At 45.4% G+C, this 20928-nt stretch overlaps 1 protein-coding gene across 1 annotated transcript in view; it reads right to left on the reverse strand.

The window, feature by feature from the left end:
- Window positions 1-14557, reverse strand: part of PLXNC1 (plexin C1) — a 510673-nt gene extending 496116 nt beyond the window's left edge. Inside the window, exon 1 of the mRNA XM_078676006.1 lies at window positions 13387-14557. Coding sequence (XP_078532132.1) covers window positions 13387-14316 — 930 coding nt within the window. The 5' untranslated portion in view covers window positions 14317-14557. The remainder of the gene's footprint in view (window positions 1-13386) is intronic.
- Between the last annotated feature and the right edge of the window lie 6371 nt (window positions 14558-20928).

Consider the following 20928-nt stretch of genomic DNA (forward strand, 5'->3'; position numbering starts at 1 on the left):
TGCAACTGACTTGAGGCACGCAGGCAGAGCCTGGGCTACAGGATCTAGTGTGCTCGAAAAATAAGCACAGGGCTTGTATTGTCCTGCTTGATCTTGTGTGAGAACAGATAATGCTGTACCTTCACGTTCTGTGACAAAAAGTGTAAAAGGCTTACTGTAGTTTGGTGTAGCTAGAACAGGAGCTTGACATAAAGCTTTCTTTAACTCATTGAAACTAAGTGTATGTTCAGATGTCCAAGGGAGGACAGTCGATAGGGCTGCCTCCTGTGTCGTTAACTGTATCAGTGGTTTAGCTAGAAATGCATACTGAGGAATCCATTGTCTGCAGTAAGAAGTAAGGCCGATAAAAGCACGTACCTCCTTCTGGGTCTTGGGCTGAGGAAGACTCGCTATTAACTGGATACGGTCTGGTGTCAACTGCCTACCCCACTTGGACAGCAAGTGGCCTAAGTAGATCACTTGCTGGACACAGAATTGAAGCTTCGAAGGGGACACCTTGTGCCCCATCTCGGCAAGAAAATATAAGACTGTAAGTGATGCTCGCTCGCAAGCACGTTCAGAACGGGCTGTGATCAGTAGATCATCGACATACTGGAGCAGGGCAGTGTCTGTTGGCATGTGAATGTTGTCTAGTTGTCTCTTAAGTGCTTGACTGTAAATACTAGGACTTTCCGTGAAACCTTGAGGAGCTCGTGTGAACATATAGCTCCTTCCATTTAAACAAAATCCGAAAAGAAACTGGCTGTCTGGATGAATGGGGACACTGAAAAACGCGTTCTTGAGGTCTATGACTGTAAAAAATGAGGCTTCGGAATCAATGGCTGTCAATAGGGAAGAGATATCTGGGACAACTGGGTACTGGGGAATAATACATTTATTGAGTTCTCGAAGATCAATCACTAATCGATATACTGGGGGTGCATTTGGATCAGTACGTTTCATGACTGGAATGATCGGAGAATTACATACATTGGAGTCAGTTTCTACAACTACTCCTTGAGCCATGAGCTCGTCAATAATTTTGGATAAGGCTGCTACAGCCTCAGGTGGCAATCTGTACTGTCTGATTCGTGGTAACACTACACCTGGCTTGAGAGTCACACGATGGGGTGTGATTTGCATATAACCTACATCAGTTGGACCTTGCGCCCATAAATGCTGCGGAACATTGGACAATCTCGGATCAAAATCTCGTAATACATAGTGACCCTTGAAGTCACGTAGAAACAGTCGTATTCCCTCTGGGGAACAACATATGACTGCACCTAATTCTTTCAGTGTTTTAATACCTAACAGATTTTCTGGACACGACTTCGTAAGTAACAGATCAGTAGTGCGGGACAATGGACCTACTTCTAGAGTAACTGGCTTAGATATCTCGTTTACAATAGGCTTTCCTGAAAATCCAAGGGAAACATTTCTAGAGCCTGAGAGCGGAGCCCCTGGAACTTCGGCGTGACTTATAGTGGTCCTACTTGCCCCTGTATCAATCAGAAACTTTCTGTCTTTCCCTAGTACTTGACTATGAACATAGGGACCCTCTTGATCTACAGGTATCTCGATGAGAGGCAAGCCTACCTCCCTCTCTAGGCTGTTTCATGAATACTGTTGATACTCTGGATACTCAGACTGTGCATACTGGTACATCTGCTGTGTAACATGCTGTGTTGCAGCAATAGGCTGCGGTGCTGGAACTGTCTGTTGTGCATTCTGTGGCTGAGAAGTCTGTGAAACTTGTTCTTGTCTAGGCGGACGTGGTCTTTCTTTAGTCTTACCGGTAGCTATGTTGTGTTTCAGAACTGCACACTCGTTTATGAAATGACCTGGCTGTTTACAATAATTGCAGGTCCCTTTAACGGGAGCTGCAGGATGACTGGCTTGATTCGTACCCCTCTTCTGACTGTCTTGTGGAACAGATTGTGCAACTAGTACTTTCATTTTCGTGTCTTTCATACGTTTCCTTTCATGATCTTGCTCTTCTCTGATTCTATTCTGGTGATATTGGAGCATCTGTAACATCTGGGACGGGGTACTAGCTTGCCATGTACTTTCGACTTTCAAAACTCGATTCTTAACTTGTGGACTTGAATTCTTGACTAATTTAGTAACAAAAAGATGAGGGTATGACTCGCTACTCGTCTTCAAGCCACTGTTTATAATAAAGCATTTCTCAAATCTAGAATAAAAATCACTAGTGTCTTCGTCTTGTTTCTGTTTACAGGCTGAGATTGCATCCCAGTCTTCCTTTTTAGTGGCTAATAATCTGGGCAAAACTTGTATTAACAATTCTGGTAATTCTTTACATTTCTCTCCAAGACCAGTACCTGGTACTCGTATCTTATCTTCAGCTTCTAGAACTGCCCAATCGATCTTTTTCTCTCCCACCTCCCATTCTTTTTCCTTGAGTTTCTCGTATACCCCTGCGGGCAACAGGACCTTTAGCATTTTAATAATATCTGGATACGTATATTCCCCCATACGGAGCATGTCCTTTAATTCTCGGTGGAACCCTGCTGGATCTTTGTCATGACAGGGAATTAATTTCTTCATTTCTAAGAGTTCCATCTTTGTAATTGGGGTGTAAACAAATACTCTTTGCATTTCACCATCTGCTGTCCTGACTGGGTGTACTTCTCGTAACGGATTCTGTCTATCTATGTAAAAGGGTTTACTTTCTGGAGGTGAAACATGAACAAAATGCGGGTTCAGGAACGTTCTATATTTGTGGCGCTGTTCTAGAATGACACTAATTAAATCGGTACCTAAACCTTTCCATCTATACTGGAGTAACTCGTTCAGGACATCGTGTAACGGACCTGGATCAGAATGTTGACCCTCATATAATGTAATGAGGTGCTGGATCATATACATACCCACCAGTCGTTGCTCGGCTGGGGCAGTTTCAGAAACATTTGTGCCACTATTTCGTCTGGAAAAGTGGTAGAATCAGTAGTCCACCGGACTGCTGATCGGACTAGTTCCTGTTCATGCATAGTACTTAACTTACTATAACCGATTCGTGATTTCAGAATATGATCGGTAGCTTGAAATATTTGTTCTAGAGAACCTTGTTCTGGTGCTGGGTGATGAAAAACTGACTTGTGTTCTAGGCGTAAATGGCGGTCTGGAAATCTAGATTTTCCTACATACGCTATTCTGGCGGGATTCTCGTCGTCTACCTCTTCAGTAGAAGAGTCATTCTCTTTCTCGCTTACTTGTGCTGCTTTACGTTGTTCGTGTAACTTTATTATTTCCTTACGAATTCTCTTGTACATACTCTCTATACTACTGATAGTTCTGTGTTTACCCTCGGCTATATTATCACTCCACCTTGTCAGGATTCTCATTTCGGCCGGATCTTTGGTCGGATAATCTTGTTCCCTTATTAAACAATTAATCAGAAATTTTAATATCATGAGCTGGATCTCAGCTTTCCTTTGGGACATGGCTTCGCCAATACTTTCTGGATCATCCCCTGTACGGATGAAACGATATATTCTGTCTAGATCTTCTTTCATATTCGGTAGGGTGTCCAAATACCCGGTCACCCGTCTTACACGGATGGAATATATAACTGTGCTATCATCACCAGCAACTGGATCATAGCGGCATTCAGTAAGAGCTCGTCGGATATCTGCAACGGACTTATATTTGGGTGTACGCTGTAACGCACTTTCATGTAACTCGACTAATGTTACACGTTGGTGTGGTGGCGGGGTACCAGGAGGACCTCCTCCTGCGGCCCCTATACTGGAATCGCCGACTGATACTCTTCGTGCTGGCGCGGCGGGAAATTGTAATGTGGACTGGACCGGGGGTACCGTAGCAGGTACTCCGGTGTCTGGAGGAGCAGGATTTACATGATTTACAGGGACTGGCGGAACAGGATTTGCATATTCTGGAACCGTGTCGTCCAAGTAGGACGAGATGAAAATATCGGCTGCGGTCGGTTTGTGACGTAGCTTGGTCGGAACTAATGGTGGCGGAAAATTACTGGATGCCTCCGGGGTCGCTTTTGGCAAGCCCTCGGCAAGAAGAGGATACATACCCTTAATGAGGGCATTCCTCTGTCTGTCTGACTGTTCGGTTTTAACTCGTTCACCTATCTCGATTAATTCCCTTTCTTGGGCTCGTTCTAAGGATTCTTTACTTAATTCTGACTTTCTGATTTCTTTTTCGGTTCTTTTATGAGATTCTTTGCGCCATAACTCGATGGCATCTTTCTGTGACTGTCTGGCTTTCTTTTTCCATAATGCTTCTTCTACTCGCATGATGCACTCGGCATCCCACGTACCTGATACGGGCCATCTATACTTTTCTTCTAACTCTTTGGTGTACTCTACCCATAAATCTAGATATAATATGGCACTTATGCCATGCTTCTGATACATAAAATGACCTGGACTGTCCCTAGGCGGGACAGGAACTGCTGCTTCTAACAGACCTTTTCTGGTTTTTAACTGACGTAGTTTAGAAAATAAAGGCATGACTGAACTGTAATCTAGACACAATACAATACAAAATGAACACGATAATTACACCACTCTCATACCACGACATTAAAATACATGAAGAACATTTGAAATAACAGTTCGGACAGAATACTACCTGGAATACGGAAAACAGAATACATGAATTTTCTCGAGAACAGAACTGACTAGAACAGAAACTAGATGCACTGCTGAAACAGTACGAAACTTACCGGTCTCATAAAGAGACACGTCAGGACCCGTATCCACCGAAGTGGACACTTCGTTTTGGGATCTGTGTACCACCAAACCCCACGGACCAGGGACAATTAGATTGACCCTGTCTAGATACTACCCCAGCAACGGTACTCACCGGGCAGCAAGAACGGAAAGCCTAGGACTGGACTGGACTGCTTCGACGCCGGACGGACGAACTTCGGACTTCTGTTACGGGTGGGCCTCCGGATACCTCGGACCTTGGACTCTCGGCTTGGGCTCTGGTCGGGACTCGCCGCGTTCCTCCACCGCCTCGTCTGGATGCTGGACCGCAACCTCCGTCTCCTCCGTGGGCCTGAGGGATACTTGAAGCAGAAATATCTGCACGTGGCCGGTATGGTTCCGTCACGGCTGCAGAGGGTCAGGGGGCATACGTGGCTTCACCGGCGCGTGGGGAAAGGGCAAGTCCCTGTTCGGGCGCCATTATGTGGTATATAAATAAATAATACCGGATCTAGGTTTGACTGGACATAGTAATAACAGATAGCTCAATAAATAAGAGTCAAGATTCGAGGTAGTAGGAGTTTGCAGGTTTAATACAGCATAAAGGACAGGAACAGGACAACCTGCACAGGAATAGGATGGCAGAGCCCTGCAGGGGGGACAGGGAATGAGCGCGCTAACTTTAATAACAATGTACAACATATATATACTAAAACAATTGCATTACAGTGAATACAGTAGGCGGAGCAGTGGGTGTGGTCAATAGCAGTCGCGAAAGATAAGGGTGAAAGTGGGTGTAACAAGAGGCGTATACATGGACATGTGATGTAAACGTAACAGAATATGTCATAAATGGGGCGGAAACATGGAGGGGGCTACCTAAGGAGCCGGGACCTCTAACCTAATGGTGCGCGCAAACTGACAATGACGTGTTACTAGGAGAAGCTGGGGGCTATGAACTCTGCGCTAGGAGTAGAGACTGAAGTCTGGAGAGTCAGGGCGACATGTACCTAAACCCTATCTAGTATCTAATGTTTAGAGGACATGTTGATATAAACTAAGAGTCAGGAGGGGAGAGGCTAACAGACTCTAAGACTGGAGCATGCATTATTCTACATGTAGTGCGTGTTGAGGAATATTAAATGACCATAAATACAGTATTTCTCTTACATGGAGACGTAAGGGCTAGACGATGACGGAAACTATTGATGCGATTCAGTAGCTTAGGAATGCAGAGAAGGAGGGCTAGACTGATAACTAGAATCATAACATACTCTTGGCAGACTCGTAGGCAGAGCCAGGCTGAACCGGGCACTGTGAGGCAGGAAGTAAGTGAAGGGTCGAGGATACAGGTGGGGGCTGTATCGCTCCTCAGCGAGGGCTCAGGAGACAGGAGCTGAATCTGGTGTCCGGGCCCTTTTGAGGCCTAGAAACGGGGACTTTTCAATGAAATAACGTGCACACTGAGAAACGTGGCAACGTAACTTTACATAGGCCTAATACTCGTAGCTTTCACGAGAACTGGAAACTGGCATACTAGAGATGGACACAACTGTAATTGCGTCTTTAATCAAACATGGGGAATACATATGCATATTAATCATGCACACATAACATAAGATGGGGGACATGTAGGGACACAGAACATGGCAAAATTTACTTTTCCACATTATGCAGAGGGCGGGGGGGGGTCCGGGGATAGGAAGGACACTGGGAGGCTGATGCGGTGGAGGCAGTGTTCAAAACACCAAGCAAAACAAGTGACGTCAGGCGGGCGCATGCACTTCCGCGCAGGCACAGAGTGTTCTTGGTTGCTTCTCCGACACCTGCCCGCCCATCCATCGGGAGCCGGGCAGAAGGAGCCCACACGAAAACAGGACAAGAAAAGAGCCTGGTGAGGTGAGGTAAGGGCGAGGGGGGAGCCTGTGTGTATGCAGTGTGTGTGTGTATGCGACGGCGGGGGTGGGTTCTCTGTATGCGTGCGTGTGTGTATGTGCGCTCGTGTGTGTGTCTCTGGTGAGGTAAGGGGGGAGCGTGTATGTATGCAGTGTGTGTATGCAGTGTGTGTGTGCGCATGTGTGTGTATGCGACGGCGGGGGTGGGTTCTCTGTATGTATGGGTGCATGCATGGGTACTCGTGTGTGTGTGTGTGTGTCTCTGGGTATGCGCATGCGTGTTGGAGCTTCCGAGGCAGGAGAGGGGCACGGCGCCGTGCACGCCCACGAGGTGCAATCTGTGCTTGTGCACCCTCTCTTGTCCACATTCCCAGAAACGGGTGACAATAGATGTCTTCGCAGACTAAACAATGCTTCGCATTGCTTACGTCTAGCTCGACCTAAAAAGGGGCAATAATAAGAGAGAGAGATCAAGTCAACGGTTTTGTGAGCAACATCTTTCTGGTAGAAAAGAAAGACAAAGGTACGCGTCCAGTTATAAATCTGCGAGAGCTGAATGATTGGGTGGTTTACCACCACTTCAAAATGGAGGGGATACACTTGCTGAAGGATGTGTTGATGAATAGGGACCGGATGACCCTACTGGACTCAAAGGATGCCTACCTTACAATTTCGATTTGCATGGATCATCAAAGGTTTCTGAGGAATGATCAGATGTGGAAGTTTGTTTGCTTGCCTTTCGGCCTATCGTCGGCACCCTGGTGCTTTACGAAGGTTCTAAGGCCTGTGGCAACATATCTGAGAGTGAGAGGTGTACGCCTGATAATTTATTTAGATGACATACTGTTGATGGATAAAGACAGGAGGCCTCTGCTATCGCATATGAGACTAGCTGTAGGCTTACTGGAATCCCTGGGTTTCGTGGTAAACAGAACAAAATCACAGTTTGTACCAAGTCAGCAAACCCAATTTGTATGTTTTGTAGTGGACATGGTGAAAGAGGTATTTAAGGTGCCCAAAGGATTCGAAAGGAAATCAGGAATACTCTCAGGTCAAAATGTATCTCTGTAGTTCCCACCCGATCTACACAACATCTTCTCTCAACATGCTCTTCACCATTTAATTGTGCAGCATTATGTTGCTTCCTAGCTACGTTTATGCTATATAAATAAGAAAACATATTTTAAAAATGATAAAGAGTGGGCTTTGGGTCATTGGCAGGTTAGGGTCAATCACCTTCAGGCTGGACTTTTAGACCGTGTCAATGCATCTTTGGTCAGGGCACAGAAGTATTTCAATCTCATCATCATGCTATTGGGTGTATTATTCTGCCTTGCTGGAGTCCTCCTTTGCAAAGAACTGCACTGTTTTTAGGAGCAGCCGGCAATGACTATTTTCTGGAAAATAATCCCCACCTCCCCCAGTAAAATCAACACGTTTTACAATATAAACAATTAGTTGAAATATGTACGAAAAAAGTATGTAAATGCACTATAATATATGTCAATAGGGGCTTTCACCCAGATTTCTTCATCTATAGGTCTGTTGCTGTGTCATTCACATTTACTTTCCGCCCACTACAGCATACAGCATCGGGCAATGGATCAGCTCAGTTCAGTCAGCCATTGGATAACTTCACTGTGAGTGATGACATTTTGCTCTTGCACAAGGTGCACATCCACATAAAAATGTAGTCCCCTTAAATGTCAGAGACTACTATAGCCACATGTGCTTTTTGATTTAAAACAAACAAAAAAACTTTTACCACAGATAACAATCATTAGCAAAGATAAAATATTGGCAGCAAAAGTCCAGACATATTGACTTTGCTAATGCTTTTAAAATGGAAGGCCGCAGTCTGTTCTGCTTCTAGGAGATACACATTGATGAATGATTTCAAATAAAGGCTATGCGTTTGAAGTAATCTGATGAAAGCTGCCATTCAACCAGTGACTCTCCTTGTGATATGAGTGGAGAAAATTCGACCCACCCCACAAGTTATCACGGTCAGTCATGACTAACTGATCTAGTGCTGGCTTAATTTCATGCTTTGCAGTTTATTATTACACTTTTACTTTTATTATTATAAAGTCAAGACTGCAACATCAAGAATGCAAAGGAAAACTATCTGATCAGCTATGCATGCCTGACATGGGACAACTTATTATCTCAAGAATGGGCTACAGGAAATTAATGAAACTTCCTGTGTGCTTTCTGCCTTTCAACTTCTTACCCTCTCTTTAATCCCTCAGTTGCAAATAGGGGGTAGTAAGGTGATTTCATCAGAGTTTTAAGAATGCTTGATGTGAAGTCTGCTCCAGCTGTCATTTTCGAAAACTGATATACACGTCCAATCTGTCTGATTTGTGCTAACTCTAGATGCACTAACCTTACCTGGTCTGCAGCTTTGCCCTTGCCCGCACCATTATGATCATAATGGGCCTCTGTATTTCCCCTACACTGCTTAATATTGTGCAGGGGACTCTTAAGTCGAACCTTTGCTGTCAAAGAGGAGCAGGAGGTGGGCCCTTGTCATCATCAATCTTCTGCTGCATGGGATACCAAAGGTGTTTGCATGGGGCACCAAGTACCTGTAAACCTTGCTGTCATAGAGGAGGTGAAGAAGGAGGTGGGCCCTCATAATCAACAAGCGCTATAAAGTGCCATTAGCTGCCCCACTGCATGGAAGACCAAATACTTTTACCGGGGACACCAGGTCCCAGGAACCTTTGTTGTCATGGAGGACGTGGGCCCTGATAATCAACAAGTGTTGTAAAGCACCAACACTTGCACAGGAGACCAGCCAAAGACTTTTAGAGGGGACCCCAACTTCCAGGAGCCTTTTCTGTCATGGAGGAGGAGGGCCTTCATAATCAATGAGCGCTATGAAATACTGCTACCTTCCCTGCTGAGTGGGAGACCAAAGACCTTTATAGGAGACTCCAAATTCATGCAAACGTTGTTGTCAAGGGGGAGAAGGTGGAGGAGGTGGCTCTTGTGATCAACAAGCATTATTATAAAGTCCTGTTACCTGTCCCACTGCGGGCCCGTTCCATGCCCGTCAAAGCCAGGCAAAGGCAGGGCAGGGCCACCCCTCTTGGTTTTCATTTTTAAAAAGTGTTATGTGATTTGTGCCATTAATCCTTGTTGAGTTGTTTGTCTGCTATGCCTATGATGCACTATCTACATTGTTTTTCATAATTGGGACTGAATTAAGGAGAACTCAATTGGTTCAGCTCTTTTTTCCTTTAGATTTTAGTTTGTGGCTTTAAATATTGCTCTTGATTTGCTGTACCCTATAATGGCTGCTATTGCACTTCCTATTTTTTCATTAATGTGCCTCGTGAGAAACTGTGTGTTTGGTTGAGGGGGGTGTGAGCCCTTCTCAAGCAACAGCCACTATCTTCGACAGGGTAAACCGGAAAATGTCACTAAATTAACCTGTGCATAACCCACTTGTAGGATGGCAGAAAAGCATTCAAGGCAATATGTAAATTATTTTTGCAGCACTCAAATAGCAATAAGGTAAAAACACAACACAAGGAAAGCCGCATACAATTTTAGAAAAAAAAGAGTGAATAGAATGACGCCAAAACAACAGAAATCTAATCAGTAAAACTGGAGATGTGTAATGTTAAAGATTTAGGTAAAAGTAGTGCCAAAAGACGCAAAGCACCAACTAAGTTCATCTGGTTGCCTTGGACAGGGACCAGGGCAGGGAGACAGGGAGGCATTTTCAGAATTGTGACTTACAGTCAAATTCTAGCATTAAAAGTGGATTCTAAAGTACAAGTCTCTAGACATCAAACATGATATTTCCATCTCTTCCCAAACAAAGTTATCATTTAGTAAATGTAGTAAGGTAACCCAATATTATCCTATGGGAGAGATAGGCCTCACAGTAGTGAAAAACTAATTTATGAGTTTTTTACTCCCAGGACATGTAAAACTTAAAAGTATATGTCCAATTTTTTAATCCAATGCACTGTGCTCTATGGGTTGTTTAGGGCCTACCCTAGGGGTGACTTATATATACATTGAAAGGGAGCCTTAGGCCTGGCCAGGGATTTATTTTTCCTTCTCTAATTACAGTTTAAAACTGCATACAGACTGCAATGGCAGGCATAGGACATGTTTTATAGGTCTACTTAAGTGGGTGGCACAAGAGGTGCTGGTGGCCCACTAGTAGCATTTAATTTACCAGTCCTGGTTCTATGGAATACCACATAAGTAGCGACTTGTAAGTAAATGAAATATGTCAAATAGGTGTAAGCCAATTTTACCATGTTTTAGGGAGTGACCACAAGCACTTTTGCACTAGTTGGCGCTGGTAAAGTGCACAGAGTCCTAAGGCCAACAAAAAACAAATTCTGCAAAAAGGGTGGGCTGAAGGCAAAAGGTTTGAGGTTGACCCTGAGGAGAGGGCCACATCCAACATGCTGGTAGATTGTTTTCTCTTGTGGTTTCAGCTATTTGCTTAAAGCAAAACTATGTGGAAAAGACTAGCTGCTTATAGCCAGATATGTCATAAGAATTCAAAGAAATCAAGCAAACATACTGTTGAGAATTGTTCAATTGATACTATTGCTACTCTGATGGAGGAGGTTGAAATTGTTATTGCATGCAAACGATTCAACAAAGGATGTTTTGTTAAATGGGATTTAGGTGAGAAAATTGTTTAAAAAGAAACCTCAACTTCTGAAGAACCGTGAAGAGGACCCAAAACCTGACATTTGCATAGACTTGGTCTATGATAGGGTCCACATTGCTAGTATCTGAAAAAACGTTGAAGGACTAAAGTGGATGTGTTTATTTAGAAACTACTGTGATTTGTATGAGCCTCACGTGCATATATCACTCCTACCCATAAGGGGGGAATTATAATGATTTAGAAAAGGAGTGAGGTAGTAAATTATATCCTTAGAGAATATCTATTGATCCATCATGTAAATCTTTTGATGACACATGCAATCTGACTAAGAAATTTAAATTGGAGATATTCGATCTTAAACAGGTTGTTGACTCACTATTTGATCTTTTCAAATAACTTTTTAATAATAATGTTGTTGAACAATCTAAATAAATGGAATTCACGGAAGGCCCTTATAACATTTCCATTTTGTCGCCCTCACTGATTGGTCATGGGGAAGTAAATAAAAAAAGCCCTCTCTGCGGAGATAACCACTTTGAGCTCACAGGGGAGGCTGTCCTGTGGCAGCAGAGAGTGCATTATGGCTGGGGAGACAAGTTGCAGTCATTCTAATCAAAGGTTTATTCCACCATGCAAGGCTGTAATAACTGAGCATGACAAAAGGTACACAGGAGAGTTGGAAATAAGTTTGATAATAGATTAGATTACAAACTGAGAGATGAATGAAGCAGTGAGTCACAAGTACCCTACTATCAAGATATTTCATCCAAATATGCACTGATTTGCAAAAAGTCAGTAGGGCTCAGTCGACACATTTAAATGCCATATTCCTAAACCATGTTCCAGAACTATGGCAAGGCCTACAAAAGAAGAACAAATCTCTAAAATAAATAAGGTAATACATTGTATGAAAATGACCGGCAGTGCTGCTCTACTTCATTTCAGGTATAATTTATGCTGAGCGCCATTTGAACTTGGCAGACAAGTGCGATCACATAGAGGTAAATCTTGTAGATTTCAAACCTGTCCATGGACTTGTCTTGCTTGAACATAGATAATCTTTATTGGGTGGTTCTGAGATTAATTTTAAAATAAGACCACCACAAAAACCTGAGCCTGTGTTGCTAATGTCAAATAATGTCAACACTCCATGTTCTAACATACGCCCCAACCCAAAATCTGTGTGGACTCCTTGGGTGCAGCTGAGTGACTTCCAGGGTATCCGAGGAGTGGTTCACTGATCTCAGTCTTGACATCAAAAGTGATTCTCTTTTCAAGGCTCTTAACTATCAAAAATAGAAATTCGAGGACTAGTGTTTTCCCCCCAGACAGTTTGAGTTATTTAAGCAATGTCAATTCCCTCTGGTCCTAGCATAAATTCTATGTGCTCTGTAATCTCTGAGAATTCCAATTCAGTGAATACTACAGAAAAACCTTTGACTTGCTTAGTTCGAATATAGCTGGTATCAATTTTTAATAAGCAAATTGAAATTGGGGCTTGTTCATTGATCATTTCTACTTTTGTCTATTACAGGAAAAATTGGCTCATTTTGCAGTGTATAGATGGGGTTTAAAACTTTTAGAATTGAGGCCCCTGGCTCAGATATAGGGAGACCCTCAGGTGGCTTAACTGTTAGGGTTAAAACATGACAAGATTGTAAACTCAAACAGATTAACACGAAGTAGCATGATATCCTAGGATTAACTATCCACTTTCCCTGAAATCAAGATGACAAGAACAACCAACACAGGCATAGCAGACCCGATTCAGTGCCCCCAGACCCAACTACCAAGCTAAGGATGCATTTATTGGGCGTGGGCATCACGCCCCAAACACCCACCCTGAAGACCCAAATAGCAGGCAGTATGAATAATAATTCCCCCTGTAAAATTCATAAATTAACTGTGGTGGAGCTCAGCATGAGGTTTTCTAATGGGTTTTAAATATATTGCTAGACTGCAAACACTTTCCATCATTGTACTGCCACTAGGCCTACACCATCTTGCATTGACTCTATACTTAATTGACACATATGGCAAATTCACCCTTCAAATGCCATTTGCTTTACAAAAATGAATTGTAATGTACATCATTTCCAATCATGTTCACGTGGTCACTTTGGATTTGTAAACATGAGCAGGGTTTACTTACTTCTTTAGGGAGAGTGTTTACGCTGCTAAGCCCACTTGAGTGAAAGCCGCTGGCTGTAGTCTGTATGTCTTCCAGGTTGAAGATGCAAAGGGCTGTGCTTCCAGAGGCACTGAGGGGTGTTCCCAGCGTGAATATTCCCGCCCAGAGATCCCCTCCCTTCGACCTCTGGATGAGGGATGATGACACAAGGGTCTTTGTTGCTCGTTGGTCATCGCAGACAAGAGTCGCCTCACCGGTCAGCAACAGCGATAAATCTTTGCTACTATACTTTGTAATGACCATTGTGGGCCCACCACCTGTGCTGTTGAAGCTGGAAGGTGTGAATATGTAATCTTCCCACACAAAAGCATCAACAAAATGTAACGTCTCGGTGTTATTCAATTTAAGCTGGTTGTTCTCAGACGGAAGTAGGCCGTAATAGATAACAATAGCATTCTTTGCCCCTGTCGTGTCTTCACTGCTGATCAGTGCTGCTATGGCCAGGTAGGTCTTTGTTTGAAGTTTGAAGACGGTGCCGTGAGAAGGCTGGCCTGCGGTGCTCGACACCACTTTTGGTACTGTCTTTAAGACTTGGCCCACATCGCTGAGGTTGCGCTTTTCAATCGTGCCTTCCCAGGTCCAGCCCGTGTACACCACGCCGTCTTCCTGGGACACCAGCAGCAGGTTGTTGGCCTGGGTATGGTTCTCCGGGTGTTGGTTTTCTATGCCCGCTGAGGCGTTGCGTTCTAGCTGCAGCCGGGTGTCCAACTGATACAGCCGGTTCCCGGAGGTGATGAAAACGTGCCTCTGGCTGATGGCGACATTGGCTATCGGGTCCCCTGGCTTGAAGGATTCCCCTCCTTGGCACCGCGCTCCGCTGAGCAGGACCGACAGCCAGAGGAGGGCAGTGCCCGCGCCCTCGGCGGCACTGCGGGAGTATGTCCACTGCATGGCGTAAGGCGTGCCGTGGCTGAGCCGACGAGAGCTCCGACGTCCATGCCCTGCAAGGGGGAATGCTCGGCGCTTGAAGTCTGTCGAGGCTTCCTCTTTTTGCTGAGGGGTCAGGGTTGCGGGAGGAAGCGTGCGTTCTTCTCGCCTCTGCCCAACTTCCGCGACTCCCCAACAGCGCGGCGGACTCTTGCAGCAACGTACTGAGTGTCAGATGGGTGGGGAGCACACTTCAGCCGAGCGCAAACACGCACGGTGGAGGGTGATGGTTAAACAAGGATAGTGCATCATGTGGAGTGACCCCAAGTGAGATCTGTTTTTTCATTAACGGCAAACAAAATATTAAAACATCACAAGGAATGTCATACAATCGACGATTCTCTATACGAACCGGGATCTTTTTTTCTTCTTTTTTACATTAATATTTATTACATTATTTATGTTTGAGGTGGGGCTGAAATACTAATATTGCGAAATTCAAGACATGTAAAGTTTTAGGCCCACGCACAAGGAGTATTAAGTTTATCTAGGACAAGAAGTACACTACTGGCCCTGGCAGGCAAAGTCCAACTGAACAGCCCCGGGATTCTACGTTTCCATAGCAACTTTAAGAATGTCATTACATAGGTTAAAACATTAGGAATCCCCCCTCCCTCAGAGAAAACAACATGTAATACATAACGTAACAGACGAGAATTCGTCTTCATGCTACTACAGGGTAGCAAAAGTGAAAAGAGAATCCATCAATCATCAATCATAGCATTTGTAAAGCGCACTACGTAACCGTGAGGGTCTCAAAGCGCTGATGGGAGGGAGGGAGAATGCTGCTACTCAGGGCACAAGTCCTAAAAAAAGAAGTGGGGGGACGCTCCATGTTAGGTGGTGTCACCCGAAGTGACGTCACGACAGGAAGTGGCGTAACGAAATGTAGGCCCCTCGCATTAACAAAGGTTACAAGGCGATGGGGGCAGGTTCAAATGGCATGAGAAGCTCAATGAAAAACGGTAATCACCAGCTCATGCTGCCTTACGTGGAGGGTTTTGTTGCGGGGCGTGGTGATATCCAGATTAGACTACATGAATGTAGTCTCCACTGGGCTTCCTATCTGCTAAATGTGCAGGAAGAATCGCAAAGCCAGAGCTATTTATTAAATGAAAGTCAAGCATATTACCCTTGCACTAGTTGAGCTGCACTGGTTGGCAATCAACAGCAGCGTTAACTGTAACATGCACTACCTACCGTGTTTACCACGCCACCTTTGATCAGTATCTAAAGAGTTGTTTGTCAGAAGCGAGCTTCCATTAAATCTCAGGACAAGCGCCGGCTGCAGTATCCTGGCTCAAGAATGTCTGCATAATGAACGATTTCCCTGCAAACCAGCCTATGTTTGGAAAGGTGACCTGCATCGAGCAGGAATGCATACCTGCCTGCTCGAGGAGTTGTACTGGGCCTGCCAGAGAAGCCAGACTGATCCACACGCAAAATGGGGAGCATGTGGCTACAAGAGCTCTGTTTGCCCTCTGTCGACAATAGGAGGTGAGGTTTGCCGAGTGCTGAGCGCGCGCGCAGGTGCAGCCTCGGGTACCGGCTCCATCTTTTGGGCAGTGGGGACGGCGTCCACCCGGTAAAAACCCGGTAAAATAAGTGAGGGGACGCCGTCCACCCGCGTGGTACCCCGACTCGAGCCCTGCTGCTACTGCTCAAAAAGCCAGGTCTTGAAAAGTCTTCTGAAAGTCAGCAGGTCTTGGGTCTGATGTACGTGGATGGGGAGGGTGTTCAAGGTCTTGGAGGCGAGGTGGAAGAAAGATCTACTGCCGGAGGTCGCTCTTCGGATGCGGGGGACTGTGGTGATGGCGAGGTCGGTGGAGCGAAGTTGGCAGGTGGGGGTGTACAAGCTGAATCGTTGGTTGAGGTACGCTGGCCCGGTGTTGTGGAGTGCCTTGTGTGCGTGGGTGAGGAGCTTGAAGGATATCCTCTTGTTGACGGGGAGCCAGTGCAGGTCTCTCAGGTCGGGTGTGAAGTGGCTGCGGCGAGGGATGTCAAGGATCAGGCGTGCAGAGGCATTCTGGATACGTTGAAGTTGTTTCAGGTGTTTGGCCGAGGCTCCTGCGTAGAGGGCGTTTCCGTAGTCCAACCTGCTGAGGGCAAGGGCCTGGGTGACCGTTCTTCTTCTGTCAGTGGGGATCCACTTGTAGATCTTGCGGAGCGAGCGGAGGGTGTTGAAGCAGGAGGAGAAGACGGCGTTGACCTGCTTTGTCAAGGAGAGGGTGGAGTCGAGGATGACCCCTAGGTTGCGTGCGTGGTCGGTGGGTGTTGGAGCTGTTCCCAGTGCTGTCGGCCACCAGGAATCGTCCCAGGCCGAGGGGGTGGCACCGAAGATGAGGACCTTCGTCTTGTCCGAGTTCAGCTTCAGACGGCTGTTCTTCATCCACTCGGCGATGGCTTTCATTCCTTCGTGGAGGTTGGTTTTGGCGGTGCGGGGGTCTTTGGTGAGGGAGAGGATCAGCTGGGTGTCGTCGGCGTAAGAGATGATGTTGAGGTTGTGCAGTCATGCGACGTGGTCGAGCGGTGCCATGTAGATGTTAAACAGCGTTGGGCTGAGGGATGAGCCCTGGGGTACGCCACAGATGATCTCGGTGGCTTGGGAGGGGAAGGGGGAGGCGGACGCTCTGTGTTCTGCCAGAGAGAAAGGAGGTGGTCCAGTCCAGGGCCTTCTCTTGGATCCCGGCGTTGTGGAGGCGTCTGCGTAGTGTGCGATGGCAGACCCTGTCGAAGGCGGCATACAGGTCCAGGAGGATGAGGGCCACAATTTCTCAGTTGTCTAGCAGGGCCCTGATGTCGTCGGTGGCAGCGATGAGGGTAGTTTTGGTGCTGTGGTTTCTGCGCTACCCGGACTGGGACGGGTCCAGGATGCTGTTCTCCTCGAGGTAGCGGGTCAGTTGTTTGTTGACGGTCTTCTCGATGACTTTCAGGAGCAGGGAGATGGGCCGGACGTTCTTGAGGTCCTTGAGGTCCGCCTTGGGTTTCTTGAGTTAAGCATTGATCCCGGCGTGCTTCCAGCTCTCCGGGAAGGTAGCTGTTTCGAAGGAAATGTTGATGGCTTCCCGGAGATGGGGTGCGATGGCGCTGCTGGCTCTGTTGAATATGTGGTGTGCGCATGGGTCTGACGGAGATCTGGAGTGGATGGTGTTCATGATTTTGATGGTGTCGTCGTTGTTTATGTTGGTCCAGGAGAGCAGGCGGTCGGTGTGGATGGTGGTCGTGGGGGGCGGAGGCCTCAGTGGTTGTCGGGGGTGGTCGTGGAGTTGAAGCTGTAGTGGATGTCTGCAATCTTGCGATGGAAGAAGGTGGCAAGCGAGTCGCACAGGTCTTGCGAAGGTGGGATGTCGTTGGAGCTGGGGTTGGAGAGTTCCTTCACGATGTTGAAGAGCTCTTTGCTGTTGTGTGTGTTGTTGTCCAGGTGGACTTTGAAGGAGGCCCTTTTGGTGGTTTTGATGAGGTGATGGTGACTGCGGGTAGTGTTCTTGTGGGCTGCGTAGCTGTCCAGTGTTCGTTCACGGTTCCATTTCTTTTCTAGCTTTCAGCAGGTTTGCTTGGAGGCCTGGAGGTCTTCGGTGAACCAGCTGGCTTTCTTGCTAGTGTGGCTATTGGAGGGTTTCTTGAACGGGGCGAGGGTGATGGCGCAGTTGTCGATCCACTGTCTGAATATGCGGGCGGCGGTGTCGAGGTTGGTGGGATCGGCGGGGAGGCTTCAGGCGAGGGTGGTGGTTAGCTGGTCTTCGGTGACTTTGCTCCAGCAGCGGCGAAGGGTCTGTTGGGTGTGGTGGTGCGTTGTGGGTTTCTGGAAGGTGAAGTGGATGCACTGATGGTCGGTCCAGTGGAGTTTGGAGGTGTGGTTGAAGTAGATGTGGGGTGTCAAGACTTACTTTTTAAGAATACCTCAAAGGTCTTCTTCCTACGGCTTGCACAGGAACAGAGATGCTGAGTCCCGAAACCCCTTCAGAAATGTTTTGGAGGTCAAATAGAACTGAGCCTCTAAACCATTCATTGGGGGGAAGGGGGAATTGGATAAAATAACAAAGAGAAGAGAAGAGACTGGTCCTGAGCCGCTCCTTCGGTTCTTCGTCTTCTACTTTCGTTATCGTTAATGAACCTAGGGAAAAGAATACATTTATAATCTACATATTTCCTCTCTATCTATGTGTCTATCAATCTTGTATCCTATGGGCACCTACCGGGAACTCTCAAGAACTGCGCCCCTCTTCTGTTTCTATTATTTCCTTTTCTAGTTATCGTCTTGCCTAATTAGTTGTACCTGTAACCATAAGATACTATTATTGCTTATGTCCTTGTCTATGCCTCCTTATATATCTTTCTTATTATCAGTTCACTTACTTCACTAATTACATATTATTTCTGTACTCTTATTTCTTCATCCTAAGAATTCTGATTACGTCTTGCAATAAGGCTTCTCCTTCTGAAAATACACAACTTCATTAATCGTCTGTCAATCTTATTATGGTTTTCTATTTAGCTCTTGTATAACTACACTTACTCTCGGTAGTTGCCTGTATCTTCTTTTAGTGGTTGTTATTTCACTATCTTCTCTGAATAATGTCGTTCTTTCTAATGCCTCTTTTCTTGTTCTTTAGGTAATAGTATAACTTGACTAACCTTAAGTGAATCTATTTACAATTTTCGCTGTAAGTATTATCGCTCAATACATTCCAAACTTATCAATACAATGCTCTAATTTCCTGGTCACTTAGCTCTATGCTTCTTATGTCGCTGTGTTCTCCTAGGTACTCATATCTTCCTCTCGTCTCGCTGAAGCTCTGTCGCTACCGGTAGATGACGTCGTTTCACTGGTAAGTATTCTTTCAAGAATATCCTGTAAATATTTTCGTTGTCTTCAGGCCTTTTCCTCTATAATTCTTTTTCTATAACTCTACACACTTCTGAACTAACTAACACACTTCGGTACTAACTATAATATCTTCTGACTGAAAATACTCGAGAAGTCGGACTTGCTGCTTGCTCGGGCGAAATCTCAGGTGAAGTGCGCACTTCACAGAGGGCTCGCGCCTCACCTGAACCATCGGACTGTCACGAGCAGAAAGACTAGACCGTTATCTGGTCTTCGACATCGGCGGCCATCTTAGAACGCCAATACCGAACTATTGCGGTCCAGGAATTCTTCTTTGGTTGTATCTTACTGAATTTACACCTTCCGGTGCGTATCAAAGCTAGGGTTTGAGTAGGAGTCCTGACAGTACCCCCCACCAAGGGAGGTCCTGCCACTCTTGGTTTTGCAGGAAATCGTTGATGAAAGGACCTTACTAATCTTGGGGCATGAACATCAGTATTCAATTCCCAAGATCTTTCTTCAGGACCGTAACCCTTTCAGTCTATTAGATAATACAGTCTTCCTTTTGATTTCTTGGAATCTAGAATCTCTTTAACTCCAAACTCTGTGCCATTCTCCAAGTGAATTGGTTTTGGTGGTAAGATCTTTCGCAAATTTGTAGGTGCCTTCTTCAGCAAGGAAACATGGAAAACTGGATGAATTCTCAACTTCTCACTCAGGCAAGTTCAATCGATAAGTGACTTCGGACATCTTTTCTTCAATTTGATACGGACCAATAAACCTAGGTTGGAATTTCCTATTGCCTTATAACCTAAGGTTTTTTGTGCTTAACCAAACATGATCCCCTTTTTCTAAGGAAGGTCCCTGACGTCTTTTTCTATTTGCGTATTCTTTGTGCTTTCTTTTGGCCAGATCTAGGTTCTTAATCGCACTTTGATGTACTTGTTCTAGATGTGAGACTACCTCCTTAACTGCTGGAACTGTCTGATCTATTTGCTTTATTGTCAGATTAGGATGTCTCCCATAGTTCATGTAAAATGGCGAAAAACCAGTATAAAATTTTTTGGCATTATTGTGAGCAAATTCTGCGGCCCACAGATAATCTGACTAACACCCATCTTGTTTTAGAAGAAATAGCCTCAGATACTGTTCTAATTCCTGGTTTACCCTCTCAGTCTGCCCATCTGTTTCTGGGTGGTAACTGGTGGAGAACCTGACCTCTGTGCCTAAGCCTTCCATAAAGGCTTTCCAGACACAAGATATAAACTGGGAACCTCGGTCTGAAATAACCACCTTAGGAATTCCATGTATTTTGACTATTTGTGTGCTGAAAATTACTGCTAATTCTCTGGCAGTGGCAACACCTTTTATTGCTGTGAAATTAGCCATTTTGGACAGAGAGTCAAATACTACTAAAATGGTGTTGTAACCCTGACTGAGTGGTAAATCTACTATGAGATCTAAGGTTACCGTGTGCCAGGGATAGGGTGGTGTGGGTAAAGGTTGGTGTAACCCTTTCTTAGCCTGCCGTTCAGATTTTGCCTGAGATGCAAATTTCACAGGACTTAACGTATTGCTCAATATCTGTGCTCATATATGGCCACCAGTAATGTCTCTTGACGATGTCGTCAGTTTTTGCTTCTCCTTTGTGTCCTGCTAATACCCCATCATGACATTCGAGCATGGCTTGTCGTTGCAACTCATTGGTATGTAGATATAAGGCTTCTTGAACATAAGGTAAATCATGG

This window comes from Lissotriton helveticus, chromosome 1_1 (genome assembly GCF_964261635.1).
Source record: "Lissotriton helveticus chromosome 1_1, aLisHel1.1, whole genome shotgun sequence".
Lineage (NCBI taxonomy): Eukaryota > Metazoa > Chordata > Amphibia > Caudata > Salamandridae > Lissotriton > Lissotriton helveticus.